This window comes from Plodia interpunctella, chromosome 8 (genome assembly GCF_027563975.2).
Source record: "Plodia interpunctella isolate USDA-ARS_2022_Savannah chromosome 8, ilPloInte3.2, whole genome shotgun sequence".
Classification (NCBI taxonomy): Eukaryota; Metazoa; Arthropoda; class Insecta; order Lepidoptera; family Pyralidae; genus Plodia; species Plodia interpunctella.
The window spans coordinates 2,410,081-2,432,568 of NC_071301.1; the positions used below are offsets into that span (position 1 = coordinate 2,410,081).

Here is a 22,488-nt window from a genome sequence, read left to right on the forward strand (position 1 = left end):
TATAATAATCTAGTTTGGTATACCAAAGCAAATTAATCTTACTTATTATGTAATTATAACTCTTACATCGATTAGAATTAATAACATTGCATACAAACTAAAAAAAACATTTAGTACCCCTACAAAACATTATATAGGTATGGAAAAGATTGAGATGTGTTTTTGGTTCTATTTTACGTAATGGTAATATTTATTAATAACAATATGTAAGTCTACTACTAATATTAGATAAAAATTGGTATTGAGATTGATTGATAAAAATAATAATCATCACGTACACTAGATAATATCTTTTATCATTTCATTACAGTAAGAGTGTATTGCACCAGTCAATTTTGACGTTCGCGTACTTTTGGTTTTTCCGCGTATGTTAAAATTAACGTCAAAGTCAACCGGTGCAAACCACTTACAGTTATACAACGTAAATAGCTCATATGATAATGATTAACTTCTCAGATATAATAATAATCATCTCCATCGATTCTGTAGGCTTATTTTAAAGGGTCACTTCATTAGAATCTAGTGGACGAATGAAGAGGTAGTGGTGTAATGGTTAAGACGCCCGCCTGTTGATCGAAAGGTCTCAGGTTCGTATCCTACTCGTGCCATATGAGTTTTTATAGGTACCAATCTGACTCATATATAGTAGTTTTCATAGACCACCACTTGCTTCCAGGAAAACATCGTGAGGAAACCTGCATACTGGTGGACAGTTTAGTTCACTAGTTTGTATGCGACTACTTGCCACTCGATGGCGGTAAGTAGTCGTAAAAGTCATGTGAGATGCCTTTAGGCCACTTGAATAAAATCTGACACCAGTGTTAGCAATAACACACTCGATATGATGATGAGTGGACGAAACGAAACATAAAAAATACATAATTTGTTGATTAAGCAAACAGTGAAATGGATAAAAAATCCCTTAATGTTTCTCAGAATTTATCAAATTAATGATCTATTGTCCTTTATTCTTTGTCCTTTGTCAAGTAATTCCTTTAATGTGTCTTTTATTTAAATCCGTTAATTGGTGACAAAGTGTGTATATTCCCGTTGTCACAATGGGATATAATTTTAATTATTGTGTTAAATTGCCGCTGTCCCCTTTAACGGGGATTGCGTATGGGGGAAAAGGAAAGTAGTTTGACTTTTTATTAATTTCCTGTTGTCCCCATTAATGGGGACACCAATGACGGGGACAACGGGAATATATCCACGATTCAAAGTTAGGTAATATTCAGTAAGGATGTAGATAAATTAGCTATAATCTACAAAATCACAATATTGGTTATTAAGATAGTAATCAGAATGCCAATATCTTGATTTGATATTTATATAAATTAGTACAATCGCGGTATTTTTCAAAGAGTCTATGAGTATAACCATTCAATTAAACATGGCTGCCAAACTTTTAATTATCTTTGTGCTTGCAGCATTTGTGTCGCAAGGTAATCTATTTTTTATTTTTCATCAATTCCAGTGTTATTCTAATAGACTATGATGGTGTTTACATAGCTAGTCGGTGTTTGTGTGTATACGAATCGATGTACATTGCTTGTTTGTCAAGTATCAAAGAATAACTCACATTAAAACTACGCATTATATGCAGTACACTTATATACAAACAACTAATAGCCAAGTGAAAAAGCCAACATATCATAACCGCTGTGGTAGAAATTCGATTTCGTTACATAGTATCAAGAAACAGCTTGTACTTTTTCGTAATAATTAGTACATAATCATTAATTTATTATGCTCACACTTTTCTCTACTGACATCATATTACGATGTCATTTTATTATATTAAATGGTTTTCTATTTTAATCTTACAATATTTTCGTTTGTCTAACGATACATATTTATTTATACTCTTCTGTTTAAAACTAAGCAGTTATCTAATCACCGTTTATCTATTACAGGGATTTGCGTCACCGAAATCACTCTTGACGATGAAACCACTACTTTCATCACCAACCCTCTCATCGCCAAGACTATTACCATACCAAAACTCTTCCTCGACGTTTTAGAAGCGTGTTACGTCGTCATGCCCAACGGAATAATGTATGAGTTCTACCCTAACAACAACATCGTTGAGGATCCCATTTTCGTCCTCCAAGCCGTCGCTCCTTTCAACTCTTGCGGTTTAGGCTTCCGCAACGCGCCAGTCTCCTTCAGTGGCACCTACGAACTCTTCTCTCTTGTCAAACATACTGCCGATGGTAGCCAGAGTTTGACAAGAAAGAAGTTCCATATCACTTTCATTGAGAGCGAAGTTGTTTTCCCTAATAATGAGGTAGTACAAACAGCTTAATTCGTTACGAATTTCTCGAGGAATTCAATAAATTTATTTCAACTTTTCTTTTTGAAATAAACGTTTTAACAGGTACATGCCTATCATTTTATATCCGATTTATTACATGATCTATTAAAATTTCATCAACGTATTTTAAATTGTGTGTTTTATATTGATATTCTTCAAGGGATGGTTTGTTATTCATTTATGATGAAACTGAGCAGTCTGTAATGTGTCATGTATGTCAATTCAGTTATGTCAGTTGCTATTTGTGTAATCAATTAATATACTGATAAGTTAAGCTCATTATACAATGGATATCTTACTAAAATTAGACTAGAAATTTTCCTGAAATGTATTTATAAACACAATTAATATTATCAGTTTCGTAGCTGCGCGACATGGAAAAAGAAAACTCATTTGAGCATTTATAACATAAAGTTACAATTTTAACCAATTTATATTCGTTTAATGCTTGTTATCCTGAAGCAAAAAATAATATTTTGCATGAAATGTAACAGAACGCGCCCTCAACAAGTCATATGTTTTTGTAATACAACACGAAGAAGAAGAAGTAACATAACTGCGTTGACAGTAACAATTAGTTCCGGAGATACATTAGCAGACAGATACGAAATTATCTCCAAATGCAAGCAGCCAAGTTTACCAACTCGAGGCGACAGTAGTCAGGCCAAACTTAACTATTCCTAACTCACTTACTGTTCCAGTAGTTATATCGATACATCTAGAGGAGATATGAAATTAGATATTATTTGACTTATCCGTTTCAGGTTTTACGGCTACTTACTTTGTCATTAACTTTAATGAGCGTAGAAAAACGCAAAGTACGCCATTTTGTCGTCAGCGGCGCGCCTGTTAAAACCAACGTCAAATTTAACGGTGCAACTCACCCACAGAAAATACTTAATAGAGAAGCTCGTCTTTTATTGACAACAAAACGAAGAAAAAAAGAAAGAGTGTTTAATTTCGCTAAAAACTGCCGACTAACGGACTGGTTATTCCTACATAAATCCTCCTTCTAATAAAGCAAGTAACGAAGCATTCAATCCCGTCCTTTTTGTGAAAGGTTACACTAAAGACTCGTTCACACTAGGTGACGTGACGCATGATTAGTTTTTTTTTTTTTTACTTCACTAAGTACTGAGGCAAACAGACATGCGGCTCATCTAATGGGATTTGGTCATTACAGCTTACGTCGGCAATCACGTGTGTCATACGCACGTTGCCGACTTTGAGTTACTATTTTCACGCGCTTTTTGTAGAACTCCATGTTGTAGTATCATGGGAACAACATGCTCATTCCACAACCTCAAAGTACGCGGGAGGAAGTTCCTTTTCAAGCACACTGTACGTACATATAAAGTTCATTATAATGTCATTCTAATGTCTTCAACAATGTCAACAACCATCTTCTTGTAGATAGTAGAAAAGGATAAGGATATCTAAATAAAATAAAATAAAAATAAAAATAAAAAATAGCCTCTATTCTATCACAAATTTGTATACAAGAAATATATTTTAAATCGTAATTGTACAGCTATTCGATAATTTTATTAGTGCATATTTAGTTCTATTTATGTATATAAGTATAGTTAATTTGAATTCTATAAGATATACATTATTTATTTATTTCACGCATTAAATTATATTAATCTGTGACAGTCGCCTCTTTGGCGTAGACCTCCCCCAGCTTCCTCCAGTTTGCTCTGTCCCTGGCTTGCCTCCTCCACCCTGCTCCACATCTCTCCTTGAATATATCTTCCCATCTTTTCCTTGGTCTATCTCTTCTTCTTTTTCTTTCTCTGGGTACCCATTCACTAATTTTCTTAGCCCATCTGCCGTTTGCCATCCTACATAAGTGGCCTGCCCATTTCCACTTCAGACTTCTTATTTTTTCGAGTACGTCAGATATTTTTGACTTTTTTCTTATAGTTTTGTTTCTAATTTTATCTGATAATCTTATGCTCAACATACTCCTCTCCATTTTTCTTTGGTGTACAGCAAGATTATTTACCACTTTTTTACGTAGAGACCAAGTTTGGCAGCAAGGATATCTATAGACTAAAAAATATTTTACTTACTGCTTCACAATTGGCATAGGTATTCAACTCATTAATAATTTTTATGATATCATAATACTTATTTCTTACTTTGAATAAATTTCGAAACCTTTTTAGAGGAAGAAATTATAAAATGACTAGTACTGGAAGCACGCGTGAAGAATTGTCCTTAGAGTCTAGTTCAGTGCACAATGGCGACTGACGAGCTACATTAGCATATCAGAACTGTAGTTAAATGTCGTGAATAAAACAAATGCACTACCTTATCGTCCTAGGTGAATAACAAAAGCATCAACGGCTACGCGACGCGATGTATCAATATCAAATACTATATATTGTGCCTACGTTTTGGGCGTTTTGTTTCTGCCGTGGAATAGGACCTCTCATCTATTTCATCTGTGGATATTGCACAAAACGACTATAGCTTTTATATATAGGCAGCAGCAAAACCGAACAGAGTTGATGTTAGGAGAACTGCCGGTTATTTATTATCATCAGCCGAATTCCGAATTCCGAAATTTAAAGGTATTTTTTATGCAGACCAGCTGTGGTTTGATTGTCATAGTTGAATGCAACTTGGAATTACGGCTCATGTTATCGCCGTAATCACGCACAGCGTGGCTTCTCGTTATACACTCATCTAGGTTTTTTTTTCGGGTGTTAATAATCGAGTGCTTAGTAAGAAGTAAAACGTATTTTTTAGCTTTTTCTTCACAACATTACAACAACAGTTGCAAATAAATAATAAAAAAGTAAAAGTATAGTTTTTCACAACTGGTTGAGAAATTCCGCTGCCATGGCGGCCGAAAGAAATATTTATATTAAATTGGATCATTATTATCAAAATCATCATCATAAATTACAAGTTTTGAAAATGTTTTGTACCGAAACTAATAGGCGGGCAGTGTAATAGTCTCTTGTAATGAACTAGTTTTTCGCCGCGAACTTAAACTTCGCGAACACAATATTTTTTTACTAAATTGTGAATATTTCAAAAACGACTGAACCGATGAACTTAAAAATTCTATTGACAGATTCTACATACTTTTTAAATTTCATCAACATCAGACCAACGGTTCAAAAGTTATCACGTCACAAACATACATACATAGAAAAAATGTATTTTTGCCCCAAGTTAAATTGTAGAAAAAATTATAATCCAGGCTATATAAAAAGCAAGGTCCTATTTTTAGATAGATACTCGTAATACTGTACCTTTTATCAAAAATAGAACCATTTACTTTAGTCTCAGACCTTGAAGAGGGATATTTTTAATGAAATATAAAAGGTTATCGGTAAGTCGTGTGGGTGACCGTCGTTTCCACCAATATATGATATGATCGACCTTCTTTAGACCTTTTAAGATGTCCAAAAATCGTTTTATTTTTATCGGTTCTCAGAAAATTCGTATAGAACTTCGACTTTCATTAATGCAAAGTTCTCTCCCGTGTTGATTTTTTTTTTTTGTTTTAGTCTTTACTTACGTAAATTTATCGCTATAAAGTGGTAGTGGTGTAATGGTTAAGACGCCCGCCTGTGGATCTAAAGGTCTCAGGTTCGTATCGTACTCTTGCCATATGAGTTTGTATACCAATCTGACTCATATACCTAAGTAGTAGTTTTTTATAAACCACCACTTGCTTCCGATAAAGGAAAAGATCGTGAGGAAACCTGCACACTGGTGGACAGTTTAGTTCCCTAGTGTGGATGCGACTATCTGCCACTAGATGGATGTAAGTCTTAAAGTCATGTCAGAAGAAGAAGAAGTGAAAATAAATGAGTCTCTGTAAATTAATGAGTAAAATATAAATATTAAGCGTATTACGTACTTATAATAATATACTGCACTGCACTTTTGAAGTTACTTTCGTAGTTGCGATGGCCATAGTCTTCGTAAAAATCAAGCATAAAATAATTATTGTATACGAGTCATAAAGGCTTCTTTTCCTTTAGTGTTTCTCTGAGACGATCCGATAAAAATACTAAAGTCAAGTCAATTCAAATTCACGTGAAGAAAAACGTAAGCTATCACGGCTTAATATTTATGATCCTATTTCGTGAAAAATCTTAACAATTTCCTTAAGGCGAAGCCATCAGTGTCGACACTTGAATTTATTAGCCAATATGTCCAGAACCTGACATCGGGACTGTTAAAAAAATATCTTTAAAAGGTGCATTACATTACGTGGAAATTAAAAAAATCACAACACTATTTCATGTATTTAAATTACGAATATTTATTTACGAAAAGTTAAGTAAATTGTTCAGTTTTATTAATAACGTCATTTACTACTTTTTTATTCTTATTAGAGTATATTAAGAATGCACTTTGACTAATACAATCGTGACGTCATAGTACTTTACAATCATAGAGCTCCATATATTTTTTTTTGTTTCCGATGTTAGAAAAAGTTAATTGATAAAGTTGATCTAATTTGCCTAGAACAAAATAACCTTACACTCTAAATGATATCAAGCGACTTTCTACGTAAAATAATACAATAAACGACCTACGCTTTACGCTGTGGTGAATATCAAGTATTACAATAGGGCTTTCCAAACGAGAATCAGAGATGAAATAGAATGTAGACACAGCATCCTTACATAATATAAAACAAAATCTCTGCCGCGTATATCTCTCTGTCTTTATAGTGAGATGAGGAGATTAGTTTCGAACAGACAGAGAGCTATCTTAAGGGTTAGTGCGGGTTTGCATTTAACTTCACAACATCGAGTCGACTCGCAGCTAACCAATCACAGTGTGCCATTGTGACGCAACGACAACCACACCGCAATGTGATTGGTTCACTATGGTAGTGTGATTCATGAGGAAGGTTTATATATATATATATATATATATATATATATATATATATATATATATAAATTGTGACATGTAAACAGTCAGAATTAAGAATATATGACCAGATGTTAGACGACAATTATAGCATTCCCAAGAAGGATTGACGTCAGGCAAACAAACGGTTGTAACATCCCAGCCTGTTCGTGATCGAACAAGGAGCAATAAAAACTTTTGAGAATTATACACTTATATTATAAAAACAATTACAAATTAGATATTCTTTCTAAGGGGGGGCGGGCTATATGTATGTATTAGTTACACACGGACTATACAGGATCCGGGGAGACAGCTTGGCTGTGATTGGACGTTGTAGGTATCGCGCGATATTCTCGCCTCATCATTGGTTGACATTTGTCGCGGCGTAGACAGCCAAATATATTTTTTTACAGATGTTTATAAGAAGAAGAAGTTTTATAACAAGTTTTCTAAAACGCTGCATCTGCATTCTAATTTTAATCACAGACATGGGTCTCGATTATATTCAGATTTATTGTCATGTTAATTACCAGTCGAGAGGGTAAGGAATTCCGACGGACCAATCTGAGTTAGTGAATGCTTTGAATTAATGTAGCCCTTCAGTGTGAACTCGTGTAAAAACTTGACTGATTTACGACCTGAAACTATTGTCCAGTATAAATAAATGTATAGGATAAAATATTGTAATAAATAATTAATTATCGGATAATTTTACTATTTTAGAATTTGGAATTTTTTTTCTATTTTAAATGAATCGAGTAATTTTTGAAATCCAATCAATTTCCCACAATATTAAGCAAAGAATATAACTTCATTAATTTGTCAGTGTAGTGTCAATAATAGAAGTTTATTTAAAAAAGTAATGGTAGTCAAAATTTTTTTTAAATAAGCTAAATTTTTTGAAATAAAAATACACATAGGCAAGGCCTAAGTTAAATATTTTTTTTAAATCTTAAACTATATACAACACAATAAGACAATATTATACAGTTGTGATAGCCGCAGCTTCGCAGGCACATAATAAACGAGTTTTAAATACATTAAGCTCCATTGCAGCTTGTAGCTATTATAGCTTGAGCTTAATTGCTACACTTTTTATAGCAATTAAGTCTATGCTATGTGCATTTTCTCTGATTTATGTTAACATTCTGCTTAATGATCCTGGCATTGTATTAAATTTTATAAGAAATTTTAAGTAACTAATAAAGATTTTCTCTCTCTCTCATCTCTGCATGTTCCCGGGTTCATTCGGGGCTGTGAAGCCGCGAAGCCCGGGGTCTGCGTAAAAACGTCAACCCTCTTTAGAAATGCCTATCATCTGCCTAAACTGTGTATCCCTTAGTCGCCTCGTACGTTATTAAAAAAAATTTAAACATAGTTTAGGCTAGAACACGTTTTGTCAATATCGCACTTTGTGATATTTGAAATTGACAGAAAGAGACAAAACATGAATGCACTTTGAATACCAGGAATGAACTTATGAATACCAGGGTAAATCTGTAAATTATAACTCTGTTAATATCACGCGGCTCTTATAAATATACTAACAATATTATATGCGATCACGGACCTTTGTAACAAGGTCCGAAATGTCAGGTAAATAAAAAAAGTATGTACGTGTTTAATACCTGTTGTTTAGTTTATAATAAATTATGCAACGCGAAAGTTTAAAAGAAACAAATTATATTATTTTCAAAACGGTCATTCCCTTATCTGCCTCTGCGTGGTATAGTTTCACGCTACAGACAGCTGGGTAACAAGTGGAAACTGGTGAATTTTGAATTTTGAATCGCCACCGGTGAGCTCAAGGGATTACTTCGTCGGAGTGCCAATGGATCGGTTCACTTGTAAAATGCTGAACAAAGCGTAGAGAATTAGTTTTGGGTTCGTTGGTTTATTTTTTACACGTTCTACACCTGAACGAGTTGAAGCTGTGGCCATTTTTTTCATGACCCCACTAAATTTTGTACGCGGTCCGCCCGCGACACTAAAATACCCTACGTCAGTCTTAAGATCTCGTACTCTGTAAAATAAATATAGTTGCTTATAAAATGGCATTCGTTTTGTCTATTATCTAAAGGTCCGGATACATCCTCAAGAGAATTTTTGAAAAATGAAATGGCCTTTTGTACAGCCTTTCTTAGAATGTGTCTTTTAAATGTTTCTTTAAGTACAAGCATACCAAATTTCATCAAAATAAATTCGTTAAATAGCTGTAACGCTATTTAACGGAACAGACAGGCAGACTTTTGCATTCAATATATTAGTATGGAAGTATGGATATTACAAACAATCATTAGACGATATTTAACTAACACAAGATTCATACGAATGTTCGTATTTGTTACGTTGAAATAGTATTTTCCGATATATTTTCAAATGGAACACATGCAAATTTTAACAATATTACAGTTTATAGCAAAACTCCAACTAGTTTTGTGTAACACAAAGGTCTGAAGGGCTCTTGTATGTAGCGGGTTCGCAATCACTCCGGGCTTGTTAAAATAGTTACAATTTTATGTACATGTCGTGTAAAACTATATTAAATTATATACATAAATCATTATTCACATAATTACACTATTACTTGAAAACCGTATAAAAATCTGTCCTGTTATTTTTATGACAGACAGACGCGAGAAGTGGACTTTTTTATACTAAGTAAGGATGTCTATCCCACTTTCTATCTTTGCATATTCTAGGTGTGTGTGTAACTCCGCCGCCAGAGATGAGCGGAAAAGAGAAACCATTCGGCTATTATTTTAAAACCGGCCGCCTACCTAACCCTCCCTTAGTAGAATATAGTAATGCAAAAAGATGGAATGTGCAGAACAATGTATGCTGCGTGTGGTTCCCGCCCTAGAAATTGCCATGAACTATCCCGGGCTTCACTCGGTTCATGATTACGTTGATGTTTTTTTTAAGTTAAGAATTATGTGAGTACTATTAAGCCACTTTGTAAGAGCGGGATTTCCAAACACAAATTTTTAAACTTTAATGGGGATCCCGCAATTGCGATAATGTATGAAAAAGAGTTTAATAAATATTATCAAAAAATAAAATCCCAAGTGCTAATATAGCTGACAGCTAATTGACAACAATAGCTTTTGTCAATAAGTCCTGATTTTTTTTCCATTATGATCCAAATACGATACCCAACCGGCGCTTCCATTGAGATTATATTTACATACCAACAATCTTGATTTTAAAGTATTTTACCAAATGTAAAGATAGTGTAAATTGAGTATAAGTTATACAAATGTACAAAAATTTTGCAATCATCATTAGAAATTCGCATTGTAATATGCACACTGTACCTGTGAGCTTATTTGTTCAGGTTATGTACAGTTAGAATGATTAATATGTTCCGAATTGGTTGCTTGATCAGGACGGCTCCCAGGCGGTTGGAATTTGTTTGTTTACTCCACGTTTACTCGGAAACATTTTTTGTAGTTTAGTGCTGTACGGCAAGTTGAATTGTTTTGGGAAAATATAGGAGAGCACGCGGAAAGTTGCCTTTTAAATTTGTCTGAATAAGGCACTTTCAGAACTAAAAATATATTTGTTAAACACCGTGCATGCACCGAGAGAAAAATCAACGTGCTGCAAAAGTGCGGAAAATTGTTAATGAAAAAATTTTCATTAACAATTTTCTGGTTGATTCCGTCTGCAGACTTCTTTTTTCTATATTACAGAATATAATATCGTTGAGTTAGTATCCCATAACAAAAGTTTCAAAATTTCTTGGGGGCTAACTCAATTTGTGTGATTTGTTCCTATATATTTATTTTATTTACGTAAATAGAAAATAAGGGGAAGAATGATAGATACATAACGCCTAATTAAAAACTATTCTTGAAGGAAAGGAAGGAGAGGACGAGCTTCACGCGAGCCAACCGAAAGTGAAATCAGGTGGTCGTCGTGTCATAGCTCTTTTACGAACAGAAGTGATGAAAAATAAAGTGCAAAAGAATAAAAAGAATAGAACACTTTTTATTGAAACCATCATAATTTTTTCTGACCGATTTTGATCATAGCCACAACTTCAAGAATTTTGTACTTACTGGTGTGTTTACATGTGTCTCATGTAGCTACATGATTGAAATACACATACACTACATATTTTTATTAACAAAATCATTAAAAAATATCAAATTTTAGTACATTTTATTTAACTTACTTTGGTGGTACAAACATTATTTTATTGTTATTAAAATATAATTACAAAGTTACAATCAATTATAAAACTGGATATAAATTAACGCAGTGCAGGTTAACGAACTTTGCGGATTCAGTATACATTCTTCTTCATAGTCGTATTCCTCATGGCTGAGAGTCGTGGTCATTACGTGGAATTATCACACACAAGAACTATCTTGGCATTAGTAATGGAGTGGTTTGCCATTGCCTTCTCCATTTCACACACAAGTTAATAATCAACCAGTGTGCAGGTTTCCTCACGATGTTTTCCTTTACCGGAAGCAAGTGGTGGTCGATGAAAACAACTATACATGAGTCAGATTGGTGTACAAACTCATGGGGCACGAGTAGGATTCGAACCTGGGACCTTTCGATCCACAGGCAGGCGTCTTAACCATTACACTATCACCGCGGTATACATTGCTGATTTTAGATTGTGGTGAATAAAAGCTCTCAAACAAATTACGCAAACGCCTTCGTGTCGGCATATATCTGAATTTGGCGATATTGTGTAGCCAGCATTACCTTGTATAATATAGCTACCTATTATATAAGATTAGTCATTTACATTGAGAATATGTATCTATTAAGTCTAATAATACTGACGGCATAAATTACACATGTAATCATTACCCAATCACACACAAACTATAGAATCAGCATTATTGATCATACACTGATTATCGGATAGCTCACGGAAATATGTTTGTATTTTAACACATACCAATATTTGATCCAATCGCATAAATGTACATCAAACGATTTTCCTAATGCTGATTGGTAAAAAAATCTAATAATAATTTGTATTCATCACATCACATATTAGCGTATTTCCGGCTGCTTCCTTTACTAAATATCACAAAACACATAAAATTACACACCTTTCTCAAGAACCACACTATCTACTGGTGAAAACCGCATGAAAATCAATGCAGTAGTTTTCAAGTTTATCGCGAACAGACAGACACACGGTAATTAAAGGACTTTGTCTTATAATACGTAGGTAAGAATTTATTTTCACATATCGCTCGGTCACACTCGGAATCAGATAAAATAGGTTTTAAATACACATAAAATAGGCATTAAACGATCATATATCTACCTTTTACGTGAGCATTTACCTATTTTATGTAATTAGTAATGAAACGCCAAAGTCTAAAATTAGTTAATAAATTCGGAAATTCCAAAAAAAAAAAACGCCAGGCCTACACCCTGGAACAAAATTAAGAAAACAAAGGTTTCAAAACTGACCCGCTAAATACTGTCAGCCAATTCCTGTATAAGTAGATAGTTAAACTCCTATGAACCCTTATCAGCAGTGGCCAGATTTGTGTCAAAATTAAAACAAACAGCCTTATTATTCACAGAAGTAGGTTCTTAGCTCGTGTTTGCTTAAAAATTAATGCGGATAATCATATAACGCTTTAGGCAATGGATTTAGGGTTAATTTTAAGCGCCACATTTTTAGATATTTTATTTTATTTTTTAGCACAAATTAAAAATTATGCCGCACTACATAAAGAATAATAGAAAACATATTATAATTTTCCATTGCATAATTTAGACACAGTTGACTAAATTGAAAACGGCCACTACAAAAAAATACTTTCTACTTTATGTGTGGCATAATTTGTTAAAATATTCTTATATAAGTAATATTAATATATAAGTCTGAGAAATAAAATAAATTAATAAACAATTGTAGTGATTCAGGAAGCGCCTTAACAAATTAATGTCGAAATTACAGATTACAAAATTTAAAATATTTGTGACGGAACTTGCAGAAGTAAAAATTGTTCAGATACCGCAGTGCGGATTTGCAACACTAAATGCTAGTGCTATACTGGCAAGTAGTTTGTAGCGTTGAGAAATACACAACTTAACATTTTAAGTGGTAAAACATCTAATCAATGAATATATGAATATGAATAAATGCTTTGATATGTCTCGATAGCATCGGAGTATAATAATAAACTAAGTGATATACGTTAGGCTATGTGAATATTGTTACCGGTGGTGATGACTGAAGGGCTACCATGAAACATACACACACGTAACACGTCATACGTCACGTATACGTTATAGTATACACAATGCATATTGTGTAAAAAATAGATAACTTATGAACGCAGTGGTGTGCTGCGTGTTTTACGTTTCATGGTAGATCCCCAGGACTCACTAGCGCGTATAGCTCAATAGAGCTCAGAAGAATAGGAGAAAATATATAAATAACATTAACCAAAACAAAACGCAAGCTATGATATAATATTAAGCAAGACAAAATATATTAGCCTATAATAACATCTGTATTAAAGAACTTCAATCAATCTCCTTGAATACAACATAACATCTCAAATCTCCCACATAACCTCAAAAATACCAAATTCTCTTGGAAAACTCTCTATTAAAAATTCCACAGATAAATTAGTTTGTTATTCGGGACACGACGTCGTGGATTTAAAGCCAATTCCCTTTTTGATCTCTCGTGTTCAAACAACAGCAGTCTGTCAGGTCAGAAGGGAGTCTTTGCATAAAATATTAGGCAGGCCGTTTAGAGATGTGCGCTAGCGTATTCCGATATAACTTTTCATTTTAAGTAGCGGGTAACTTGTGTGGGTGTTTAGGCTCTTGTATAGGAAAATTAAGCTTTGTGATAAAAATATATATATCATAGTAAAATTTGCGAGTTTTTTTGAGGTATATTTATTGCCATGTTATATATATGTTACTGTAAAAGCACGAACTACCGTAAATCCTAAGATATTCCAGTAAAACCTAAAATTTACCAACTCTTAATGGTAAAAGTCCGAACAATTTTGCGATTCGAACTTTTACCACCATTCACTTGGTAAATCTTAAGATTTACATCGAAGGCACGGTAAATGTTGAGAAAATAATTTTACTGTTGTTATTCATACTATTTATAAGTATTTTAAAGATTACCTTACCTTTAAAATATATTAAATTTAAAAGTTAAAAACATTTATAAGTAAAAATAATTACCAAATGAAAATAATTTAAAATATGTAAGGATTTGACTAATTACTTAGTTAATTTACTAATTACTCTCATAATTTAGTTTTAGTCTTATTGATTACTCTCATAATTATGATACCTACATAAAAAATATGTAAGGTTTTGACTGAAAAATAAATTATTAATAAGAATTAATCATTGTTTTATTCCCAAAACCAACATTTACGAGCCGTCAGTAGCAAAACCTAGCATATACTAAATTCCAATGGCAAAAGCCCGAAAAAATAGTCAATTATTTAAAAATCCTTACATTTACCAACCCATACGGCGGTAAATCCTAAGATTTTCTGAAAAAACCTAATATTTATCTGTATGCGTACTTTTACAGTAACATATATATCTAATGCCGACTATGCATTATAGAGGAACAGTTCGTCGAACTTTTGCGGATTCTGGGGCGTTCATTGAAAGCTCTCATACAATTTACACAATGTTCGTGTATTCGCGTCGTAATTTATCAGAATACAGCGATAGTGTGTAGCAGGCACTATATTTCTTGAATATAGGCAATATAATTCTATATTTGAAAATTGTTCTGATGCTCGCAACATGGCACTAAAAGTTTACTTTTAAAATTATGTAATCACAAAGTCTGTGTGTTTTCCCTATTTAACCACAAACGATGAGCGACTGGAGGTCGTTGACTCCGTCTGATTTCATTATGCTTATATTAATAAAAGGTTTTCTCTCAAAACAATTGTTCAGAATAACAAGTTTTTTACAAAAATATTAATTATGACGTACAAGCTTTTATTATCGTCAGACAGAGCTTGTGGCATTTAACGCCTATAAAAAAATCCATGTCCGTGCTGTAAACCGCTGAGGAGTTTCCTCGTTGGGAGCCAATTCTGGTCAATCTGGTCATGCTTATCATATAATGCAAAGTCATAGAAACGGATAAACCATGTAGGAAATTTCAATTCTGTATGACAATTGGAAGTAGGAGAAATCTAATTTGCAAGATTTGATTATAGACAGACAAACAAACATCGGGACAGGTGAAACTAAATATAATCTGCATTAAATAGGGATTTTAAAAAAATGTTATCATACCAAACTGACTGAAACTGTGTATTGGTTGGTGGAAGTAAATTTTGAAGACCGTAAGAACAAATTTAGAAATATAAATTTCAATATACAAATTCCCAGAAATCCACAGACTACCTATAAAGAATTATAGACTGAAAGACATCTCTTGAAAGCAGTCTAAAGTAAAAACAATTGTTTATACATTTGAATTAAATTATTTAATAGAGTAAAATATATTTAACTGATTAGTATTTTAGTACTCGTTAAAGTAAATGAAATTCTATTGCCATGTCCGATGGACCCTGGGTTCCAACACTCAACGAAGAAGGAAGGCCTGGGAAAACGCTTAGATGAGAATGAGTGATGTCATCCCGAGATCACTGTCACACAAGTGACATAAACTATCAAGTCGATGCGCAGTGAGACGCAGCTAAATATTGTGTCGCAACGGCAACCACAGAGCAATGTTGGTTTGTTGCGTCGCACATCGAATCGACTTGATAGTGAGATGTGAAATGCAAACACTTCGCTTTCTGTAGCGGGACGAGGTGTTATCCTCGATCGCCACAAAGCGATGATTTTCCCGCCAGGCTGAGTTTTGCCTGGGAAAATAATAAATATATCATTGCTACGCGAAATAGGACTTAACTCCTTTTTTTAATGCGTTATTGTATATAAGTTATCGTTTTTGGCATTTCTAAAATAGGTCACATCACATGTGTGTGTTTTTGGAATTAATGAGGCGCGTGAGGCTGGACGCATAGTTGTCAGTCGATTTGAATGTATCGCATTTAAAATAGTCTACAAATTAGACTGAAACTATAGTCGACTTTTTAGTTGTTGGTCACACGTGAGTGACCCGTATTTACATTACCAATAAATATGAACCCTGAAAATTTTTGAGAAGATAATTTTTTACCGGTCGTGTAAAAAATGCTAATTGTAAAATAAATCGCCAGTAACCGTAGTAAATAGTGACGTTGGCCCTTATAAATCTAGTTTCCATTGGCTTTATTTGACAACGGATAAATTTATTGGGTGCTAAATGTGGGGCCGTATAAATTATGGGTTCGAAACATGTGACTGGGATCAAGATAATTCCATCGGCCGATGTCGGCAATGTGCCTGTAACACGGACGAATACACGCTGAATTGCTGATATTTTCATGTTGAAATAATACGTTTTTATTATTATGTTTTGGGACTCCCTCCGCTTCGTGGGAATTTATTTATTTATTTATTTATTTATTTATTTATTTATTGGAACAACAAACAGCTACATTATATACAGATAAATAAGAATTTAAACATAAGAAGTGTTACTAATAATATAGCCCACAACGTTATTCACAAAGTTACACTAGAAATCAGGGCTACTAACTACATTAAGACATTTTAAACTAAATAGGAAGTTACATTAAAAATTTCATAATTAAAAAAAGAAATTTTGGCCTTAAAATAAATTAAATTATAGATTTTTAAGAATTAGATTTTTAAATTTAGCAACATTACACGCAAAAATATCGATATTCATAAATTCAACATTGTACGTTTCCATCATACGGCGAAGAGGGGCCCTCCGTCCACTGTTCGTGCGACACAAACTTGTTGCGAACAGGGGACGGGAACGAATACGAGTCTCCCTCATCACAGCACTCCTGGGCACAGTGTAGTACAATCCATTTACAATATCAGTGCAGTCAAAAAGGTTGTTAATAATTTTGTGTAGAGCAGATACTTCAAGGTACTTACGTCTATTACTGAGTGAGAGTATATTATATTGTTTAAGTAGTATGGGATAAGGTAAGCACCGTTTGAAACACCTATAATGCATAGCCTTTAAGAATTTTTTCTGTACTCTTTCGATAGCATCAATATACTTGTTGTAATATGGGTTCCAAATGGGCACAGCATACTCAAGTTGGGAGCGAATGAGAGTTTTATACAGGCAGAGATATGTGGAGGTCCTTTTAAATTCAATGGAAGAGCGAAGAACGAAGCCATACATTTTAAAAGCATTATTAACAATGTTCTGTATGTGAGTGTCCAAGCAAAGTTTTGAGTCCAAATTAATACCCAAGTCTCTTACGGCTGACACTTTAGTTAGGTTATAGTTATTTAATTTATAATAAAAGTTTATTACATTTATATTTTTAGTAAAAGTTATCGTGCTACATTTACTAACGCTCAGCTGTAATTTGCTGTCATGACAATAGGCCGAGAGTCTATCAAGATCCTGCTGTAAAAGGATGCAGTCATCTATACTGCTAATTACCTTGTAAACTTTGAGATCGTCAGCATAGAGCAGAAACTTAGAGTGGTGAAAACATTGTGCTATGTCATTTATAAAAATTATAAATAGCAAAGGCCCCAATATGGATCCCTGAGGGACTCCTGAAGTGATAATGACACTTCTGGATTGATATCCATTGATAACCACTCTTTGAGATCTATTAGAGATGTATGACTCGAACCAGCGCAGCAGATTTCCGCGGATTCCATTAAAGGCTAATCTGTTTAGGAGCAGTTCATGGTCGACTTTGTCGAAAGCTTTCTTAAAATCCGTGTAACCCACGTCAACCTGTACACCGCGATCCATATGTTCAAATAAAAAGTTGGCAAAAACAATCAAATTTGATGCAGTGGATCTTTTTTTGACAAAACCGTGCTGTTCTTGGATTATGGCTTTATGTAGAATGGGATAGATTATGTTGTGAACTAATCGTTCAAACAATTTCGCCAGCGTGCATAATATAGAGATGGGTCTGTAATTTTCGCAGTCGTGTTTGGGACCACTTTTATGGATAGGAGTTATGTTAGCGTGTTTCCATATTTCAGGAAATACGCCTTCATCCAAACATTTATTATAAATTATACAAAGCGGTCGGCATATATATTTGGCGGTATTTTTGAACAAAATGGGAGGAAGACCATCAGGACCAGGACCCTTTGAAATATCAAGTAACTGCAGTTCCTTCATGATATCAGATTCACCTAGCCGAATATTAGTTATGAGAGTATCATCAGTGCTCAGGTGATTGAGAGCCTGCCGTTGATTAGGTCTGAGTGAAGAGGGTTCAAAGACAGATTGAAAAAAATCTGAGAACATATTGCATACAGTTTCAGGATCATTTGTTTTTACGTCTTTATATTGCATCTTGGGAGGTATATTAGATTTAGATTTACGATTAGCTATATATGTCCAAAAATATTTCACATTAGTCGTAATATTGTCCTCGACTGAGTTGATATATTTTAAATAACAATCATTACACAATAATTTGAAATCTTTTCTGTGTTGAGAGAAAACTTCATAGTCAATTTGATTTTTGTATTTTTTCCACTTCACCCAGGCCTTTTCTTTCTTTTTGCAAAGTCTGATCAACTTGGGAGTAAACCATATGGGATAAGAAATGCACCTGGTATTTGATAAAGGGGTGTACTCTTTTATTAGTTTATCCAGAGTGTTCATAAAAACTTCGAGGGCCATTTCTGAGGGAAGATCGTCCAATAAAGCATTCCAGTCCGTTTTTTCAATAGCAGAGTTGATTAGGTTATAATCTGCCTTATGAAAATTATATTTGGTATTAGGACGTTTTTTCATAGTATCCTCTACATGACTGACGGAAAAATAGGCTATAAATGGAGGGTGGTGAGATTGGGTAGATAGTAGAGGGCTGACAGTGTGCAGTGACGATGGAATATTAGACAAAAATAAGTCTAGAATCCTGCCAAGTCCATTCAGGAAACCGTTGTATTGTGAGACTTCGAGAACCGACATTAGATTAACAAGTAGGGAACACCTGGTAGATGCGCCATCAGGATTAAAAGTAACGGAGGCTCCATTAATAGAAATAGGCAAAGAAGCAGACAACCATTTGATTTCGGGCATGTTGTAGTCTCCAACTATAAAATAGCTGTCGACGTCCGATGACGTAAGAATATTCTCTAATTTGTCAAAGTGGAGCTCATACATATCCGCTGGCGTCTGAGGTGGAATATATGCTGCACTAATCATATGTTTATTTTTGTTGTTTAAACTAGGTATTTCCACTATGATGTGTTCTATCCTACTTGGTTGGGAAGGGTCTAGGTCAGATGAATATGCTAAGGTGGGTCTAAGGCTCCGAAGTACAGCCACCAACACTCCACCACCGTCCTGCTTGCCTGTAGCAACACGATCTCGGTCCAATCGGAATACCGCATAACGTGGGTCTATGAATTCGGTACTGTCAATATCGGGTGTTAACCAAGTTTCAGACAGTATTATGATATCGTAAGCGTTTAATAAAATATTCATATATAAAGTATAAAGCTTAGTTCGAAAACCTCCACAGTTTTGATAATAGATAGACAAATTCTTTTTGTTAACTGAGTTATCCATAGTCCAGCCGTAAAACAATATCTACATATATAATTAAAAGAATTTAGGATGTAGTCTACGATTTCTCACTCTTTCTCTCTCGTTATTGGTGTTCCTGGTTGTAAAATAAATTCGAAATGTTTGATGGCCAATCCAGTAATGTCATAATGTCCTTTCTTCTTCTTCTTTAATGTCATAGTTTTGGGAAAAAAAATAATAATTCGCAAAGACGAATTTTATCTGTTTTAAGATTTAGCATTCAGATTGGATGTTATTTTTATTGTATTAATTTAAATTAAGTGATGTTAATCTATACAATAAAACAAGGCTATATTATAAAACTTTCATAAATAGCGCCTAGTGAAGAAAATTAAAATAATTTACAAAATAACAATGGAATCTTACCGAAGCTTTCAGCCGCGCTATTATTAAACTTCAACTTTAAAACAGGCACAAAAGAAACCTTCACCTAAGAACTTCAAAGTCTAGCAATTATGCTAAATGTTTAAGAGGCTTTAATTGTTCCCCGACTACCTAGACTGGAGGTATAGAGTAGATTGACATAGAGATAACTGCAAATACTATCAGTTTTACCACCTTTCAAGTCATATTTGAAAAATCCGAAAAATATTTGAACGGGTGAGTGTGTCTTTCTCACGTTAGTTTTAATCAAGTTATGTATCAATTACCTGTCGAGATCTATATAAATATCACAAAGTTGTGTACTGTATTCGTTGGGCTAATTAGCTTAGATAATTTTATAAAGTAACCTTGTCAAATTAGATTTGTGGTACCTACTACTATCAATAATACTTCCTACTATAATTAAAGTACAAATTATATAAAATAGACAACACTTAACATAACACAGTTTGAAATAATTTTATTTTAAAAGTTTAATACGGTAGTGCTTGCCTACAATATTAATATTTTCGGCATTTATAAAGTTAGTTGCTCTGTAAATTTGATACCTGATTACTTTGTATCGAAATTGAAGCAGAGATCCTTGAGTAGAAAACAAAGCTTTGTCTCCATATTTTTATCTGATCTCTGCTGAACTACTGAACTCTATGTGAATTCAATTTATTTACGCAAATGAAGCATCTATTCCTAGTACACATTTCTCGTGTGTTGCACGTGTCGTGTATTACAGTGACATGATTTAACAGGACCTAAATCCAGGAATTACCTGGCACTTAGGTGCTCTCAACTAAGAGATAAGACGAAGATAGAGCGCCCTGTCATGCCACTTAAATCATATTGCGTTCGGGCTTGACGTCACTATGTATAACATACGTATAGTAATACATGAATCTAACAAAAATAATTACAAATTCGCCGCTGTTGCCGTGTAGAGTTTCTAGCTTCACTTCTAGCTTCACAGAATATACAGCATACAAATATTAAAAATACAAATAATAAAACAAAATAAAACATAAATAATTGCAAAGTCAATCAAAAATGCCACCCTGAATTGTACTCGGTTCAAAAGTACCCATAACGCTAGCTGCGTTTCCTCGTTGGATAGCAATTGATAGCCTTTGAACCGAGTACCATCCGGAGCGGTAGTCATATCCACGACACCTTAAACGCCGTCCTATCTCACCAACATAGCGCTTCGCCTCCGAACACCATGGGCCAGCCGTTTCCACGGCAACTGGAACAAACTCGTACTGGTTGGATAAAACAGAATACTTGTCCATTTTAAGTTCAGCTGCCACCCTTGCAGCGGCCCCAGGCAAACGCTTACTATCAGTGAGGTAGGACGCCGGATATGTGCTTACACATGTGATGTATGTACAGCATACATCTTTGACTTACGTAACAATGGCGTCAGACATTTTCATGTATTTATATTTTCAAATAGGAGAAAAACAAAGTGATCATTTTTTACAAGCTTTCATTTAACTCGTATGCTGGAAAATCTTGCAAGTAAATTTCATGGCAGTTACCTTTGAAGATATCATATTTCAATCGATACGGTTAAAACTTTGCATAAATTATTAATTTGGATGACAATGCATAGTTATGTTATGCATGACCTGATGGTACTCACTCAGTATCGTCTCCCAAAGAAGGAACTCCTCAAAAGTTTACTGGTTGGCGGACATGGTTTTTTATCACGCGTTGAATGCAACAAGATTATGCTAATAAATAAGTAGTTAAAATAAAAAGCATATTTAATAATGGCAACATTATGCAAGAAAAAAACTTTCAATACTCAACTTATCCTAGATACAACAAATGTACATAATGTATAATTCGTTAAAAGCATATATAGGATTACATATCCTTAACCTTATGTTGAAAACATAAGCGTAGCCTCATCACGTCTCATTTACATAAATGAAATGAATATATATCTTGTGGTAAATTCGCTGCTTCTATTTGACCTTGAGGTTAGGCTTTTTTTTTTACTAGCGTCCCGTCCCGGCTTCAGTCGGGTGAAACCATAACAAATTATAAACACAAACCTTCCTCAGGAATCAACACTATCGATAGGAAAAATCCGCATCAAAATCCGTCGTGTAGTTTTAAAAATCTAAGCATACACAGGGACAGACAGAGAAAAGCAACTTTGTTTTATACCACGAGTTTGTAGTGATCTCATTCATTGTAAAGTGTCATAAAAATTTGAAAATCTTCGTCG

The 22,488-nt window shown here is 34.0% G+C and overlaps 1 protein-coding gene across 1 annotated transcript; it reads left to right on the forward strand.

The window, feature by feature from the left end:
• The first annotated feature begins 1,359 nt into the window (after positions 1-1,359).
• LOC128671794 (uncharacterized) lies at positions 1,360-2,383 on the forward strand. The gene is made up of 2 exons (XM_053748554.1): positions 1,360-1,445; positions 1,917-2,383. Exons 1-2 carry the CDS (start codon positions 1,370-1,372, stop codon positions 2,306-2,308), a joined length of 468 nt encoding a protein of 155 aa, XP_053604529.1. The 5' UTR covers positions 1,360-1,369; the 3' UTR covers positions 2,309-2,383.
• The last annotated feature ends 20,105 nt before the right edge of the window (positions 2,384-22,488 follow it).